This window comes from Liolophura sinensis, chromosome 6 (genome assembly GCF_032854445.1).
Source record: "Liolophura sinensis isolate JHLJ2023 chromosome 6, CUHK_Ljap_v2, whole genome shotgun sequence".
NCBI lineage: Eukaryota > Metazoa > Mollusca > Polyplacophora > Chitonida > Chitonidae > Liolophura > Liolophura sinensis.
The window spans coordinates 18,709,321-18,724,705 of NC_088300.1; the positions used below are offsets into that span (position 1 = coordinate 18,709,321).

Genomic DNA, 15,385 nt, shown 5'->3' on the forward strand with positions numbered 1-15,385 from the left:
CAAAGTGTATTGCTTAGTCTTTGTTGAAGACCTGTCGCTTATTACAGGTCGCGGTTCATGTAATATATAACTGAACGTCACGGACTGTGTACGTTATGCTAACTTGATAATTTTTCTGTTTTCTGGAAGCATGGAACATTTATATGTAGGATGGGATGCTTTTGTTGCCTTTTGATAAAGCTGTTGCTACATGTGTGTTTTTGATCCTCGGACGATTTTATCAAACGAGCGTATCATTAAGTTTCCGTGGTGAGAAAGAAAGTTTAAAAGCAATAGATGGAGAAGATTTTTTTTTGGGGGGGGGGGGGGGGGGGGGTGGTCTTAAGCTTGAGTATGCCGTAAAACACCAAACAAGTAAGGTAAATAAATATTATTAAATGTACAGATCTAGCCGACGTATGTTTTTTAAATTATATTTTTTTTTAAAATTATATATATATATATATATATATATATATATATATATATATTATTTCAGTATATATATATATATATATATATATATATATACTGAAATAATGAAATATCTTTTAAGAGACACAATGACAGTGTTAAAATTTTAAAATTATATATTTTTTAAAAATTATGTATATATATATATATAATTTATATAATTTAAAAAAAATATAATTTTAAAATTTTAACCTGTCATTGTGTCTCTTAAAAGATATTTCATTATTTAATACTTGCCTTATTGTGTTTATTTAGTATTATGGTGAATTTTTTAAAATAAATATAACACCCATAAAAAAAAAACATCCATGTATATATGGAAGAGATGTGAAGGCTGAGCTCGGTAATCGAGTTAACTCCCTTTGCGAAATCTTCAACCCTCCAAATTACCCGCTGATTGCAGAAGCCTAAGTCATATTTCATCTTTCCTTGTGTTCAGTTTACTTTCTGCATGCTGTGGTTTGAAGTTGTTTATTACGCTTTCTCAAGGATTGTCTTATTTGTAGACAGGATGAAGTTAAGTGATGTCTGAAACGTAAAATACGACATTGGTGACGTCGTGTGTAACAGAGCTGTGTAACAACAACAACTTTGAGCCTACATGTATGATGATGTGACGAAGCTTCTTAGGCTTTAGAATTTCTCTTTGTCTGTTGTATTTTTTTCCAACTGCTTCACATATGCAGTTGACAGTTAAAGTTATATTTTGAAGCTTTGATTGAGTAAAAAGGAGAAATCATGGTGAGGTACCCGTAAAATTAAAGGAGAGACTGGAAACAGCTGAGTGAGATTGTCTCTGTCGTTGGTGGCGGCTTTTCTGGGACTTGTGTAAGTTCCTCGAAATTCTTCAAGTCTCAGGATTTTGCATTGATTGGACATTGGAGATGGATACCCCAAGCCACTTTCCTTCATTCCCTTCTGGGCTGACTCCACAGCCACAGACCCCGTCGCCAGCTCATCTACTCAGCGTGGGTCCTCCCTCACAGCAGGTAAACATTATACCATTCAGGGGCTCACTTTAGTCAGCAGTTCTAGCATGTGCCTAGCGTAACCAACATCGAAGCGTGCTCTATTTTTATAAACCAGATGCAGTTATTTGCCCTTGTCAAAGATGTCAAGGCTGTCAGTACAGCTGCTTGGATTGAGCGTCACCAAGGAATCTCTGATCCACGTGGCCTAGGACATAAATGATCGACGTTGTGCTTGTGATCGATCAATAGTAAAAAGATAAGGAACACATGTGTCTTCAAACTCCAGGCTGTGGAGACATCATTAATGGTTAATTTTTGTCTCAAACGCAGTGACAAGCAACCGCATCAGATTTGTAAATGGAGCATGCTCTGCTGTTGGTTTGGGGGCCATCCTTGGCCGATCAAAACTTTTGCCAAGCCTAACTTCAGAGCAATCTCGGACTACAGGCAACACAAAATAATGCCGTCAGAATATGCATGAATGAACACCTTCACCTTTGCAAACATTTGGAAAGGTTGAAGAATTACAGTAATACCCATGGCAGCATACAGTCACAAGCCTGTAAATAAGCATCTGAACAAGGACAACGTTCTGTGGTAAATAGTATTTTGCCAGCGGCCAACTGGTTTGTACAGGACAAGAATTTTGTAGGTATTTTAAGAAAGTGAATAGCTGAAAAATTTTCCATTATGTCCCACACCAGCTTTAAAAATTATTGCCAGGCTCGCTGTCATGTGGTATATTATGCCAATAAGTCACTTTTGCATTTCAGACAGCGCCATTTTTTTAACAGAGATGTCGCCAGATCTCGCTGTGCACGGGAGCTGGGAGCTAATTTTCACTTGACAGCCTATGCTTTAACCTAGTGGGGACATGCTTCCTACATTAAATACCTGTTTCATTGAAATTCTGCATTGGAAATCGTGTCCCCATTCGCAGTAACTTGTTGTAAAGGTAACGGTGAAGCCGAAAAATGTGAAGTAGGAAGTGTTGGTTTGAAATGTTGCCATTTTGTTGGCCGTGAAAAGCAGCTGCAACTTCAAGTTCACTGTGTGCGACGGGTGCTAATTTGACCATGGCTGCGATCTTGTGATTAGTGTAGTGGCGCGCATCCTCAAATGTGAATCTGGCTTATTTCATTGAAGAATCTGTTATTCATAGTGAAAGTCACAGAAGAGGTCAGCAACTAACAAAGGCATGAAACTTTCCAATTTTGCCAGAGCTTTTAAAATGGGTCCCTGAAGCTATATTTGATTTGTGTTTAGACATACAGTGCTGAAGATTTATCCTTTGTCCTGTAGGGTTATAGGCAGTGTTTTATGAGCAGCATTTTGTTGATTGATCTTGTACTTTATGTGAAGTGATTCTTCAATTTTTCGTTCTTGCTGAGTATGGTATTCCTGTGAATCACTACTCTTGTTATCAAAAGCTGCTTGATAATCTAAATGAATTACATAGATGTGACTGTATATATATATATATATATATATATATATATATATATATATATATATATATATATATACGCTCATATATATAGGTACTGGCGTTTTGTGTTGACATGCGGCAAGGAATTTGGGCATATTAAGAAATGGGATCAGTTATTCATATTATTGTATTTCAGAGCCCCTTTCCTTCACCAGCAAACCCATTTAGTGCTCTCAGTCAAGTCAACCTAATGCCACCTTCCAATGCAAGTCCATACCCAGCAACTCCAACCCCAGGAGGACCACTGACCCCAGGGACTCCAGTATCAGAGGGTTCTGGAATAATCCCTCAGCTACAGTATGTTTTGCTATTTGAATCATTTTATGAGTTTTACAGCTCTCTTCAAACAAGTAAAATAAATAGATGCCATGTAATAATATGGCATCCTGGCACTATCTTGATTACTACATGTTTATTGGAACTAATTTGAAGTTATTTCAAGAAAGTATAATGTAAAAGTACTGAGATTTGTTAAGAAGCTCAAATCATTTTGGTATCATTGCTCTGAAAAAGAATACAGCAGTTATAGACGATGCTAAATTTTTTATGAATTCTGTGAAATAGAGGCCAGATCTGAAATGAGCTGAATGCAAAGAGTGCTTTGTTATATATCAGTATTATTTTGTAAAATCACCACACCTTTCCTACACTGACAGTGAATCCATTTTTGATGGATTTCTTTTCTCAGATTGTATCCATTCTTTAAAAATGAATTATTTGTTCTTCAGGAATATTGTATGTACAGTGAATCTCGGTTGTAAGCTAGACCTTAAGAGGATAGCTTTACAGGCAAGGAATGCTGAGTACAATCCTAAGCGTTTTGCTGCTGTCATCATGAGGATTCGGGAGCCCAGGACTACTGCTCTTATCTTCAGCTCAGGAAAGATGGTCTGTACAGGGGCAAAAAGGTATATGAGCTTCAGTGTTCAGTTAGCTAAGCTTCTACCATATCATACGAAACAACAGGAGACAAAATGTTTTGGGGTTTGACCTTTCACCTCTGACAGGTATTGATTTTTTGTTTCCTGTGTCTCCAGAATTTTACCTGTACAAGTTTTTAGCAACATTTTTATTGAATATTCAATATTTTATTGGATATTCAGCACTGAAGTTGCATTTGTACTGTCAATAAATATGTCTCTTCATTGATGATACGGTCACACCATTTTGTTTACTTTCATTAGCAGGATCAAAAGGTTAAGTCTGTAGATACAGTGAGTTTTCTGTTGCTGTTACCAAGAAACAACCGCTTCGGTGGCCTAATGGTTAGAACATCCACCTCAGAGTCGGGTGCTCCGGGATACAGTATATATACACACACACCTAATGACTCCAGGCAACAATAGCACAGTTGGTAGAGAGTCTAGATACAGGGTCAATTCTGGGTCGGGTAACACCTAAGACCTTAAAGAGGAAGTTGTAACTTCCTCACTTGGCATTGGGCATTAAGGGGATAGTGCAACGACTGGTTGACCCATGTCAGTATAATGGCTCGGGTGGGGCAGCTTACTTGCCTGCAGTAAGTCGTCTCAGTGAAGCAGCACTAGATAAAGATCGGTGTAAATCCGCTCACATTACAAATGCCCTCTTTGCATTTTTGGCTAATTGCCTGTTGCTGGCTGAAGCAAAATTTTAAAGTCAAAGAAAGCTAAAATATGAAGTAAGGGTCATCATACAGACAACTGAAAACTATGCGTAAAAATACATTCATTTATTTTTTCATATTTTTTTATGAGTGTTGAATGGCATTGAATTATTTGAAAACTGTGGTGGACATTATGAGCCATACTGACAGTATCTAGGAACTCTAACATCACATCACATTTTTTTTGCTGATGTTCACCGAAAGGAAGGAATTTTTGGTAACATTATTTCTGTTATCTTTCACTCACAGGAAAAAAAAATTCAATGTCGTGATTAGAGTTGAAAAAACTTCCTGTGATGTCAGAGTTCCTAAACTCAGATAGTATGGTCCATATAGCCCACCTTCTAATTCTGATGTTTGAGAGCCTTTAACTCTCTTCACAAAAATCTAAAAAAATTAATGGAAGTATGTTTATGTATAGTTTTAAGTGATCTGTTTCGTGATGTCTACTTCGTTTTTTGGATGTCTTTTCCTTTAATAAAGAGCTTTTGGTTATGTTATGTTCTATGGCCCTCACTGACCCATATAATGCTGTAGTTGAGACAGCAGCATTTGAGCCTTCATGGTTCATATTAGGGAAGAACTGCTGTATCATGTATTTTAAAGAGGTTTGCTGAAAATTTTTGGCAAAAAGTCGATAGCGCAAATTCAGTCAAAATCTTGCTATTAATTCAGAATAGCCCAAATAATTACTCTTCACAAATCTCAGCTTCGTCTGTACACATTTTACAGTTCAGAATTGGTAATAAAATTTATAAAGTGAGATGCATTATATAAATTTTTGGAATCATCTTTGAGCTATAAGTAGTACAGATACAAGTCTGATGTGTACTGGATGGCAATAATTTGAGCTATTCTGGGTAAATACCGAAAATTTGATATGATTTTAGTCGCGAATGTTAGTTTTTTGCCAAAAATCTCAGGTATAACCTCTCTAGGGACATACCTGTATATTTCATGTATCTGATGATGTGTGATACATTTATTTATACCTATTAAATCCTCATTGTCTTTTCTTCATCTGTGAAAAGCCATCATGTGTATGAAGTATTTACAGTATAGCGTTAAGCATGTACATTGTACATGTACTTCTAACAAGTAAATAATATCGTGTGTAATAAGAAAGAGGAAAATTGTGTTCTGATTTCAGTGAAGAGAAAGCCAAGTTAGCAGCCAGAAAGTATGCAAGAATTGTCCAGAAGCTAGGGTTTGCAGTAAGTATATGCTGTGACCTGACTTGTTATACTAAGACATCCAAGACATTTGAGACATCCAGTACACTGATGCATCCAGTACACAGAGACATCTGACACTGAGATACATCCAGGACAAGGAGATATATCCAGGACACTGAGACACGTATATGACTCTGACACACCTGGGACACTTAGACATCCAGGACAATGACACACTCGGGACACTGAGATACACAGGACACTGAGACATTAGACACTGAGACACTGGACACTGACACATCCTAGCTAATAGCTAATTACTTTTCTGTTGTAATTCTGGGATTTTCCTTTTAGCTGGTGTCACATGTACTGTAATCAAATTCTTTCCTTTGTTTTCCTTTCAGGCAAAATTTTTAGACTTTAAAATTCAGAATATGGTTGGAAGTTGCGACGTGAAATTCCCGATTCGTCTAGAAGGTTTGGTGCTAACCCACGGTCAGTTTTCCAGGTAAGTTCTTCCCAAGCTCTATCTGTACAAGTCTGATGTATATGTAACCTAAAGTACTCGTGAACAACCACGTGTAACCCCAAAACATTGGTCATTATCTATATGATAGTGACACTGAATGGAAAGTTTAGTTGAGGAATGGCATCAACAATCATTGTGTTTATTTGAGAAATACAGTCCTCAGGTTTCCATAGACCTGGTTCCCAGTTTACCTGGCTAATAAACCTGAAGATACATGTGAAGTTACCTTTACCTCAGAGACCTCCTCAGTAGTTGAGCATCCACCTCGAAGTCGGGAGACTAAGGGTCAAACCCTGGTTGGGTCGTGCTAAAGACTTAAATAATGGTACCTAATACTTCCTTGATTGGCACTTAGAGGTTAGTGCAAAGAAACAGAACTGGTTGGTTCAGTGTCAGTGTAATGTAACTGGGAAGGGTGTTGTGTCTGGTCCAGTTTTGTGTCATGCTTAACAGTTTGACGATGGGGAGTCATTAGGTGTGTGTACTACAAACATGTATACTGTGTCTTCTTGTGGCAGGGCGAGTCCATGGCGCCAATGTCCACTGAAGTATACAAGATCATGTCTGGTGTCTTCAGCAGGATATTTCTGTAATGGCAGCACATTGGCAGCACGGACTAGCTCTGCCACTAAGAGACACAGCATATGTATACATATGATGGCTCATAAAAGTGCAACATAAAATAACCTAATTCCTCAAACTTTTTTGCTTACGAAAGTTCAAAGAGGAACTTCCAGTGCAATTTATGCACATTTCAAATTTGATTTTGGAGATAAAACTACATTGGTTGGGTTGACCAACTTCAGGGTTTCACAAAAAATAAAATTTTTTGAATCCACACAGATCATGTATATTTATTTATTTATTTAATTTTTTTTTTTTTTTTTTGTCTAACAGCTATGAGCCAGAGTTATTTCCTGGGTTGATATACAGGATGGTGAAGCCTAGGATTGTCTTGCTGATCTTTGTGTCAGGCAAAGTTGTGTTGACAGGTGAGGCTTATACTGATAAAGAGAAAAAGACACTTGAAAATAATTTTTGAAGGCTGGTGTTTAGGACCACCTCTTGGGAAACACTTATATTTTCTCTGCGTAGTAATGTTATAATTGAGGGTGTCACACATTGCATAAATATATTTGCACTAGAACGGGATATTTTTTCGAGAACAGATGTGTTCAACCTGGATTTTGATCATATTTATACTTTTAATAGATTTATTAATATTATCATAAATTAGGTTAAATGTGTGCGTTGGGATATAAACAACAAATTTACATTTAAATTCATTTATTAGACATGTATCACATCCTTGTTTAGAACAATGTGCAAAGACAGTATACCAAGGGGTGGTCCCAAATACCCACCATACAAAAATATTTTCATATACCCTTTTCTCTTGAAATATGGACATCATTCATCTTATTTTGGCATCATTTTTATGTTTTCTTCTCCTTTAAGGATATGGAGACTATATAGGGTTCCTAAAATGCAATAAACAATTTCCAAAAACACTTTCATTTGTCTTGAGAACAGAACACTTAACAAGATTCCTGAGGTCCAACTGCACTGAAATGTTAATATATCTGCCTTCTGAGCAGCACGTCAGGGGTTCAACCCCAGCTGATCATGTCTAGGAGTGTGTTGTGGCCTTGGTTGCAAAAGACAGTCGACCTTGCACTATTGTGCATTCTTCAATGAGGTTTGCTGGAGACTATTTGCTGTATACCAAGATAACATAGTTCATGGTTGGATTTTATTTATTTATTTGATTGGTGTTTTATGCCATACTCAAAAATATTTCGCTTATGCCATGGCGGCCAGCATTATGGTGGGAGGAAACCGGGCAGAGCCCAGGGGGACCCACAATTATCCACAGGTTGCTGGCAGACCTTCCCACTTACGGCCAGAAAGGAAGCCAGCATGAGCTGGACTTGAACTCACAGTGAACATTGGTGAGAGGCTCCTTCATAGTAGGGAACCCCCTGATGTTTAAGCTACCAAAGGTAGGTGCATCGTTGTTTGCACGGGCCCCACTGGTTTTCTTTACCTGTAATATATAGGCCTCCGGGCTCTCAATTAATTCTTCTTTATTCTTGAATTTATGTTCAGTAATGACAAAAAAATAAAATCAAGTGATGCTATGTGCATATTCGAACAGACCCCTCCAGCATAGGGGGTTAGACAAAATTCTGGTTGGTCTAGTGTCACCATGTGTATTTACTGACTGGGTGGGGTGTACTGTGTTGTGTATTCTGAGTAATCCTGCGAGGCAAAAGCTGTAGATATCTTGGCACCATAATACTGGCTGCCGTCAGATAAGTGAAATATTCTTGAGCACGATGTAAGTATCAGTCATGTAAATAAATAATCAAACTAACTTTAAGCCAACACATTAGTCCTGAAATCGTGCTCACTGTGCATGGAAATGGGTAATTGTGTTAATACGTTTGTTCTCCCTTGATGACATTCATCATTCATTCATTCCTTCTTTCCAGGTGCTAAAGTCAGGCAGGAAATCTATGATGCTTTTGAGAACATTTATCCTATCCTGAAAGGATTCCGGAAACAGTGATGACAGAGTTACTGTAGTACACATGGGGGTTACATATACAGCACTGATAAAGCCACATGGAGTCCTGCTGGAAGTTTGCACCAAGATTAGAATTTCTGATTTTACGAAAGGGCTTTTTTGCAACTCACCTAGCTGTAAGAAGCTTATGACAGATGTTTGATTTACCACTAAGTTCAGGCACCAGGAGAGCTATTCCTAACTATTTTGAGAGCCTGGATGTGGTTGGCTGATTAAGGGTACTATGTGACACCAGTTTTGTAGGAGTCTAGTGTCCCAGAGCCTGTGTTATACTGTATCAATAATTTTACGACCACTACCAAAGTACTTGGAAAAGGTGGATTGTTTTGATTATCTGTTGAGCTGAACATGTTAAGTGATCTCAAGGTTGATTATGCCCTTGATTAGACGGTGCCATGAAAGCAGCACAAGGTAAGATAATATGTAAGTAAGGCAGTTGGACGTGTAAGGCAGTTGGACGTGTAAGGCAGTTGGACGTGTAAGGCAGTTGGACGTGTAGGAAAAGGAACGATTTGTCATCTTGGATATCATCTTCATCATTTGTATATATATAGATTCACATTTTATTAATTTTTTGTTTTTGTCTGGCGCCACCAGATGAGAATGCAAGCATACCATGTTCTGCATCAGTGTACATACATTTGTATCCTCATGGCTCAGCCAGCCTAAGCCACACATGTTGGAGCACTGCCAGTGTGTATGATTCTCTGTAGCTCTGATTCTGTTCTGTACATTCTGTACATTGTACAAATGTCACATCCCTGAGTAACCATCCCGGGCAGCATGTATTGAAACCATGCTCTATGTATGGCCTGAACACATTGTTCCCCATGTTGTCTGCTGTTATCTCTTATAGCAATTTTCTGGTAAAGGTTGGGCAATTAATGAAGACTCTGCAGAGACCCAAGAGATCTCGAAAATCTTTTGTGTACCAGTCAAGAAACATTTTTCCAGCTAGGAATTATTTTTCCAATGATTTTGACCACTTAAATCAGTCACATTTGAAAGTGCTCTTTGAAAATGTCCTTACCCAACCTTATTTGCATTCTGTCTAAACATTTTATTTATACTTCACATAAACTGTATGTTTTGTACATTCTGTACAACACTTACACGAGGTTGCCATTTGGCTTTTTATCTTTTGTTGATCATGGTTCAGAATAAATGTGTTCATTTTCTGTCGTTGAAATCATGAAAATAAATGAGTACAGGTACATTTATTGTTTCACTTTGTACAGTTAATAAAAAGAGTATTCTATTCATTATTTTTGTGTTGCGTGTTGTATTCACCCTTACAAAAGTGGTAGTCATACATGTACCGCTATCATTGTTATAAGTAGATGTCTGCCGTTATTTGAAATCCAGACTGCTTGTGGAAAATTTGCTTGTCTTATGTGAAAAATGATACGCTGAAATATATTTATTTACTACTGAGGAATATTTCACTAATACAAGAGCAGGCGGCATCATGGTGGGAGGAAACCTTGATACTGCCAGGCCATTGTGGAACTCACCACTGGTCAGTGCAGGACTACTACGGGTGTCTGAGCGACATCTGTCTGAATCAATACTTCCACAGAAATTTATCATTACTTTGAGGGCACCCAAAATACTCTCTAGAATCTGCCGGCCTTAGTACATCATTGTAAACCAAATCTTTATACTGGTACGACAATTCAAAAGTAAAACTTTATTTCATGAAAATAAAAATTTTGCATATTTAACCATTTTTGTCAAAGTCACTTTGGCTGTCTTAATCGGAAAACTTGATCACAGTTTTTACTTCGCAGTTGTGCAAGTTGTTTGCATCATTGTGGGACCTTTATAAATTCAGTTCAGATCTTTCTGCGAGTCTTATGAGAAATCAGTGATTTAATGTGCTGTCCACACTGAGCTGTCAACAGAAATCACGTCATTACACCATCTGTCTTACATGCATATTTTTTGTCTTACATGTTGACACATCTGCAGCCTTTCTGTCTTACATGTTGACACATCTGCAGCCTTTCTGTCTTACATGTTGACACATCTGCACCCTTTCTGTCTTACATGTTAACACATCTACAGCCTTTCTGTCTTACATGTTGACACATCTGCACCCTTTCTGTCTTGCGTGTTGACACATCTGCACACTTTGTCCTGCATGCTAACACCTGCACACTTTCTCTATTGCGTGCTGACCTGCACACTTCAAAAATTCCTGTATTACATGTTGACACATCCCTCTCGCTTTGCATGTGGGCACAACTACAGACTTTTTTCTTCTCCACAATAACACACCCACGCACTGGGCCAATGGCTAATCTGAGGAATGGTTATCTGGCTGAGAGAACAGTTCGATAGAGAGTCAAGCAGCCTTTGGCTGAGGGTGCTAACTTGCTCCACAAGTCTTTGTCTGACTCTTGTAAAGTCAGTGCCACTGTGTGTGGTATCAGTCTGATCGTGGTGCTCTCTTCAGCCTCTGGCTGTGTGCCTCGATGGTAACCCTCGGCAACCTCTGCAGCAGACAGGTGGCAGCTGGGAATTTATAACGTGATATTAATCAGAAGTAAACAGAGAATTGTGGTAGGGCATACGGAGACACAGAACTGGCAACAGAGAATGGCAAACAAGCATAAGGGAACAGGGCAGTGAAGTCTTAATGAGGGAACAAAAACAAGCAAGAGAGAAGGTGGAGAAGAAATGTCCAAAAACACACAAAGCCTCACAGGAGACACAGCCTTGATTTAGCAACAAGAAGCTTGAGAAACTGAAAAACCATTATGAAGAAAATGAAAAAAGAAAAAAAAAAAGACGACAGGAGGAGGAACAATTAATATGAAATTAGGAATTATGATGTAGAGAGAATCGGCCACAACGGAAAAGGAATAAAGGATACTGAGCATTAAATACATGTATGTGTCTAACACAGACGCCGAGACACAAATTGAGCACTACATTTAGGAAAACTACACTGAAAGCTGCCTCCAATATATAACAAAATGGAACTTCAGGTTGTAATGCTATTGTCCTTCACACCTGACAGTATTTTACGCAGGACTGTATTTTACGCAGGACTGTATTTTACGCAGGACTGTATTTTATGCAGGACTGTATTTTACGCAGGACTGTATTTTATGCAGGACTGTATTTTACGCAGGACTGTATTTTATGCAGGACTGTATTTTACGCAGGACTGTATTTTATGCAGGACTGTATTTTACGCAGGACTGTATTTTATGCAGGACTATTGTAGCATTCCCAGTCAGACATACGTCCCTTGGATTTACCTGACAAGAAATTCCAGACTAGGTCGTCCGGCACTAGTCGTATTTCTCGCCACTCCAATCAGTTTTGGGTCATCAAGGTCACACAGAGGGATGTTGACCTCGTCCCTGACCTCTCTCAGGATGGAGTCAAACACTTCATTACACACGTCAGAGGCAGGCAAATCTCCAGGGTCCATGTCAGAGATGTCCACCTTCCCAACAATTTCCTACAAGAGAGATAATCAGGAGGCTTTATCACAAAGAAAAATGAGCATGCTGTGGCTGAGTGGTCAAGACGCTTGCCTTTTAATGGTTAAGTCAAGCAAGAGTCTAGATTCCTGTACTGTCAATGTTCTCCAAGCATTGATCTCCTGTTCATCTTACACGAAGTTCCACCAACACGGTTCTTGTCACATGTGGCAGAGCACCAGTAAGTCTCCAAAGCAATGATTGGTGGTTTAATCTGTGTGTTTTGGGATCCTCTACTCATAAAACTGGCTGTCATCAAATAAGTGAAAAGTTTGCCAGTAGTGTGTTATAGCAACAGTCAAATAAAATGAATACAAAGATAAATGAAAACTTCATTAAAACACAGCTAAGCTCTAAGAATAACACTTTGTTCTGCTTGAATGTTTTCCAAATAATGATACCTCTGGTTCAGCATGTCCACCTGGCACATCCCACAATCCCCCGGCTTCTCCACAATTCTCGCTCCTTCTCTGTAGTATTACATGATTGTCACTTGTTAGCACAAGCGCTCCCACCCCTAGGGCATCAGACATGAATGCCTGTGAGTTGCCATGGTGACGGCGACCAAGCTCCTGAAACCACTTTGCATCAGGCGACCAGTTTGTTCCAATGAAATCTTTGTAACAGGTCAGACCCAAGTTCAAAATCGTACGCCCTTCAGAATTAACATCTATGGAAGCCACTCGAAATTTGGAGCCATTAAAGAGTAGGTTGTTTTGTTGGACTCTAGTGTCCCACACTTTGTCTATGCTGTCTTCAAACTGAGGGGGGAGACGCTTTCTGTTGTTCTCCCTTGACAAAATGACACGACATGAATTTCGGGGGATGAACTTCCCTCGACTTGCCACGTACATTAGCGTTATGTTGGGGTCCATTCCTTATTAGGACTGGCACTCAAGGTGATCATCATCTACAAATGTTGTAAAATTTGAAATTTAAGCATTAGCTGCTGAAAATATCTTATTGGACAGCCCTGTGTCATAGTAGCAATTGCAAAAGAACAGATATCAGCAAACTCTACCCAGATCATTCAAACATAAAGGATTCATGAAACGTAAATGCTAAATGGTAAGTGGGAACGTTCAGTATTTAAGCTAATAATACAGAGACAAACTAAAGTTGTTATTTCTCATTTTTGGCGAACATTTGGTATCTTATATTAAATTACAAAGCCTGCAAATTTACCAGCCACACCAGCAAATCAGGTGTTGGTCATATACAACTATATAGTATACATACAGAATATAAAAACATTACGTTTCATGAATTCATTATAAACCTCTTGCACATCACTGGCTTCTGTGTTATGTTGCTGGAATTGCATGCTATCGCTATGGCTGACACAGGGGAATGGGAATACAATTAAACTGTAAGAATCATGATTACGGCTTTAAATGTCATATTGCTGACACTATCAAGACAGCTGTTTATCTTTTGATCATGTAGTCAATAATATTATAAGTCGTTTAATATGAGAGCAGTAGTTTTATAATTTTGAAGAAAGACGTGTCCAACTGAAAAACCCAAACAATGGTCTGAATTTGGGGTTTCATTTATTATCGTCCTTGTAGGTTTTGTTTTTTAACAACTTTAAACCTGTGCCTTAGACTTCTAATTTTTCCACACATGAAAATAATGGTACATTTCTATAATATCGGTAATAATATTATAAGTTAAGTTAACAAACACTGCATGACAGTATTTTTTTTTTTTAAACTGTCAGTGATATATTGATTCTTTAGGTACACATTGGTGTGTAAAGGAATAGATTTGGACGCGTTGGGGTTGTGCATTTGGGTACACTTAAGTTTTTACATGGATTATGTTATTATAACCACGTCTACGTTGACAGTGATTGACGTGTACTTGATCTTGTACACGTTCTTTGTAAACTTGTGATATTGGTCAACTGTTAACGATAAGGCTCGATGCTTCTAAACAACACATTGTTCGTGTTTTACAAAGCTGTTCCAATGTGCTCGTTACAAGTTTGTGGTCACTGGTTAAAAATCTGCATACAGTAAAATGAAAACTCACATTTTTCCCACGTTAACGTACTTCACAGTCAATTGTTGATGTTGTAGCTTTAAACGTAAAGGTACGAGTCATTTATGTTAGCCTATTCAACAGCCCCATATCGTAACATTTATAAGCCTATTGTATAAGCATCTTAATTAGACCATATGACATATTTTCAGTAAATAAGCTGGAATTTTCATAAAGTTTAATCATCCCGTTTCCATATGTGAGTTAAGCTTGCGAATAGACTTCACTTGGTGTATGTGAAAGCACACAGCCAGTAGGCTACATCAGAAGTTGTAAGGATCGCTCGATCATTTTTGTTGACTAAATTAGTAGTGGCAAACGTCATCCTGTAGTATTCACGGAGCTTTAAACTTTCGCACAAGCTCGTATGATTCCGGCAGAAAACTGAACCCGTAAAAAGCACAGGCAAAAACAGGGGAAAAAACAAGAAAGAAAAGAAAAAAAAAGGTTTATATGCCCCCAGCAAGTAAATCGGAATACGACATGTTTAAATCCTGTTTGTTTGTTTTTTTTTATGCCTCTCTCAACGAAGTTAAGGGCGGGTGGAGGTATACGTAGAATCTACCCGTTTGTACTATCTGGTAATTATTTTCATATATAGCCCCATTTAGTGCTTTCCATGTATCTGAATACATTTTGTCCATGCAAATCTTCCTAAAGTACTAAACCTATTTCCGTGAAATTTAGCATACATCTTCCCTTAATCAAAACTTGTGCATGCTTAAGTTTATTTACAATCGGGTATTTATTTTCATAATTACTCACATTCATGGATTTTCATCTACGCAGAGTTTTTCCACGCAACTCCTGCTAAAGCATCGCACCAATTTCCCTGGCATTTTGTGTATATCTTTTGCATCATTTTAACATCTGTATATGCCTACCATATGGATCGTTTAAGTATCCCATATAAAGTTTGATTCTGTGATGCTCCGTAAAAAAGATACTGATAATAATAGTAATAATGGCTTTTTTCAGGAGGGTGAAATA

At 38.1% G+C, this 15,385-nt stretch overlaps 3 protein-coding genes across 4 annotated transcripts in view; 1 reads left to right on the forward strand and 2 right to left on the reverse strand.

The window, feature by feature from the left end:
• Positions 1-15,385, reverse strand: part of LOC135467906 (proteasome subunit alpha type-3-like) — a 244,066-nt gene that overhangs the window by 101,232 nt on the left and 127,449 nt on the right. The window lies entirely within an intron of this gene.
• LOC135469100 (uncharacterized) lies at positions 838-10,117 on the forward strand. 2 transcript variants are annotated; one of them, XR_010444285.1, is made up of 8 exons: positions 838-1,442; positions 3,050-3,210; positions 3,642-3,821; positions 5,709-5,772; positions 6,138-6,241; positions 7,160-7,254; positions 8,758-9,284; positions 9,319-10,117. XR_010444285.1 is itself a non-coding variant. In XM_064747628.1 (7 exons), exons 1-7 carry the CDS (start codon positions 1,338-1,340, stop codon positions 8,832-8,834), a joined length of 786 nt encoding a protein of 261 aa, XP_064603698.1. In that variant the 5' UTR covers positions 838-1,337; the 3' UTR covers positions 8,835-10,117. The 2 variants fall into 2 exon arrangements, 1 of the variants encoding a protein (XP_064603698.1); XM_064747628.1 differs by having other exon boundaries at positions 8,758-10,117.
• On the reverse strand, positions 10,522-14,405 carry LOC135468858 (uridine diphosphate glucose pyrophosphatase NUDT22-like). Its single transcript, XM_064747317.1, has 4 exons — positions 14,336-14,405; positions 12,751-13,259; positions 12,122-12,327; positions 10,522-11,369 (listed from the first exon to the last, which is right to left on the reverse strand). The coding sequence occupies exons 2-4, from the start codon at positions 13,222-13,224 to the stop codon at positions 11,168-11,170; spliced, it is 882 nt and encodes a 293-aa protein (XP_064603387.1). The 5' UTR covers positions 13,225-13,259; positions 14,336-14,405; the 3' UTR covers positions 10,522-11,167.

Bases quoted from the DNA above. Each gene is read 5' to 3' on its own strand.
- LOC135469100 (XM_064747628.1), top strand. From the start codon at position 1,338: ATGGATACCCCAAGCCACTTTCCTTCATTCCCTTCTGGGCTGACTCCA. The intron at 1,443-3,049 runs GTAAACATTATA...ATTGTATTTCAG, and splicing joins TGGGTCCTCCCTCACAGCAG to AGCCCCTTTCCTTCACCAGC. The intron at 6,242-7,159 runs GTAAGTTCTTCC...TTTGTCTAACAG, and splicing joins ACCCACGGTCAGTTTTCCAG to CTATGAGCCAGAGTTATTTC.
- LOC135468858 (XM_064747317.1), bottom strand. From the start codon at position 13,224: ATGGACCCCAACATAACGCTAATGTACGTGGCAAGTCGAGGGAAGTTC. The intron at 12,328-12,750 runs GTATCATTATTT...TCTCTCTTGTAG, and splicing joins GTGGACATGCTGAACCAGAG to GAAATTGTTGGGAAGGTGGA. The intron at 11,370-12,121 runs GTAAATCCAAGG...ATAAATTCCCAG, and splicing joins AGTCTGGAATTTCTTGTCAG to CTGCCACCTGTCTGCTGCAG.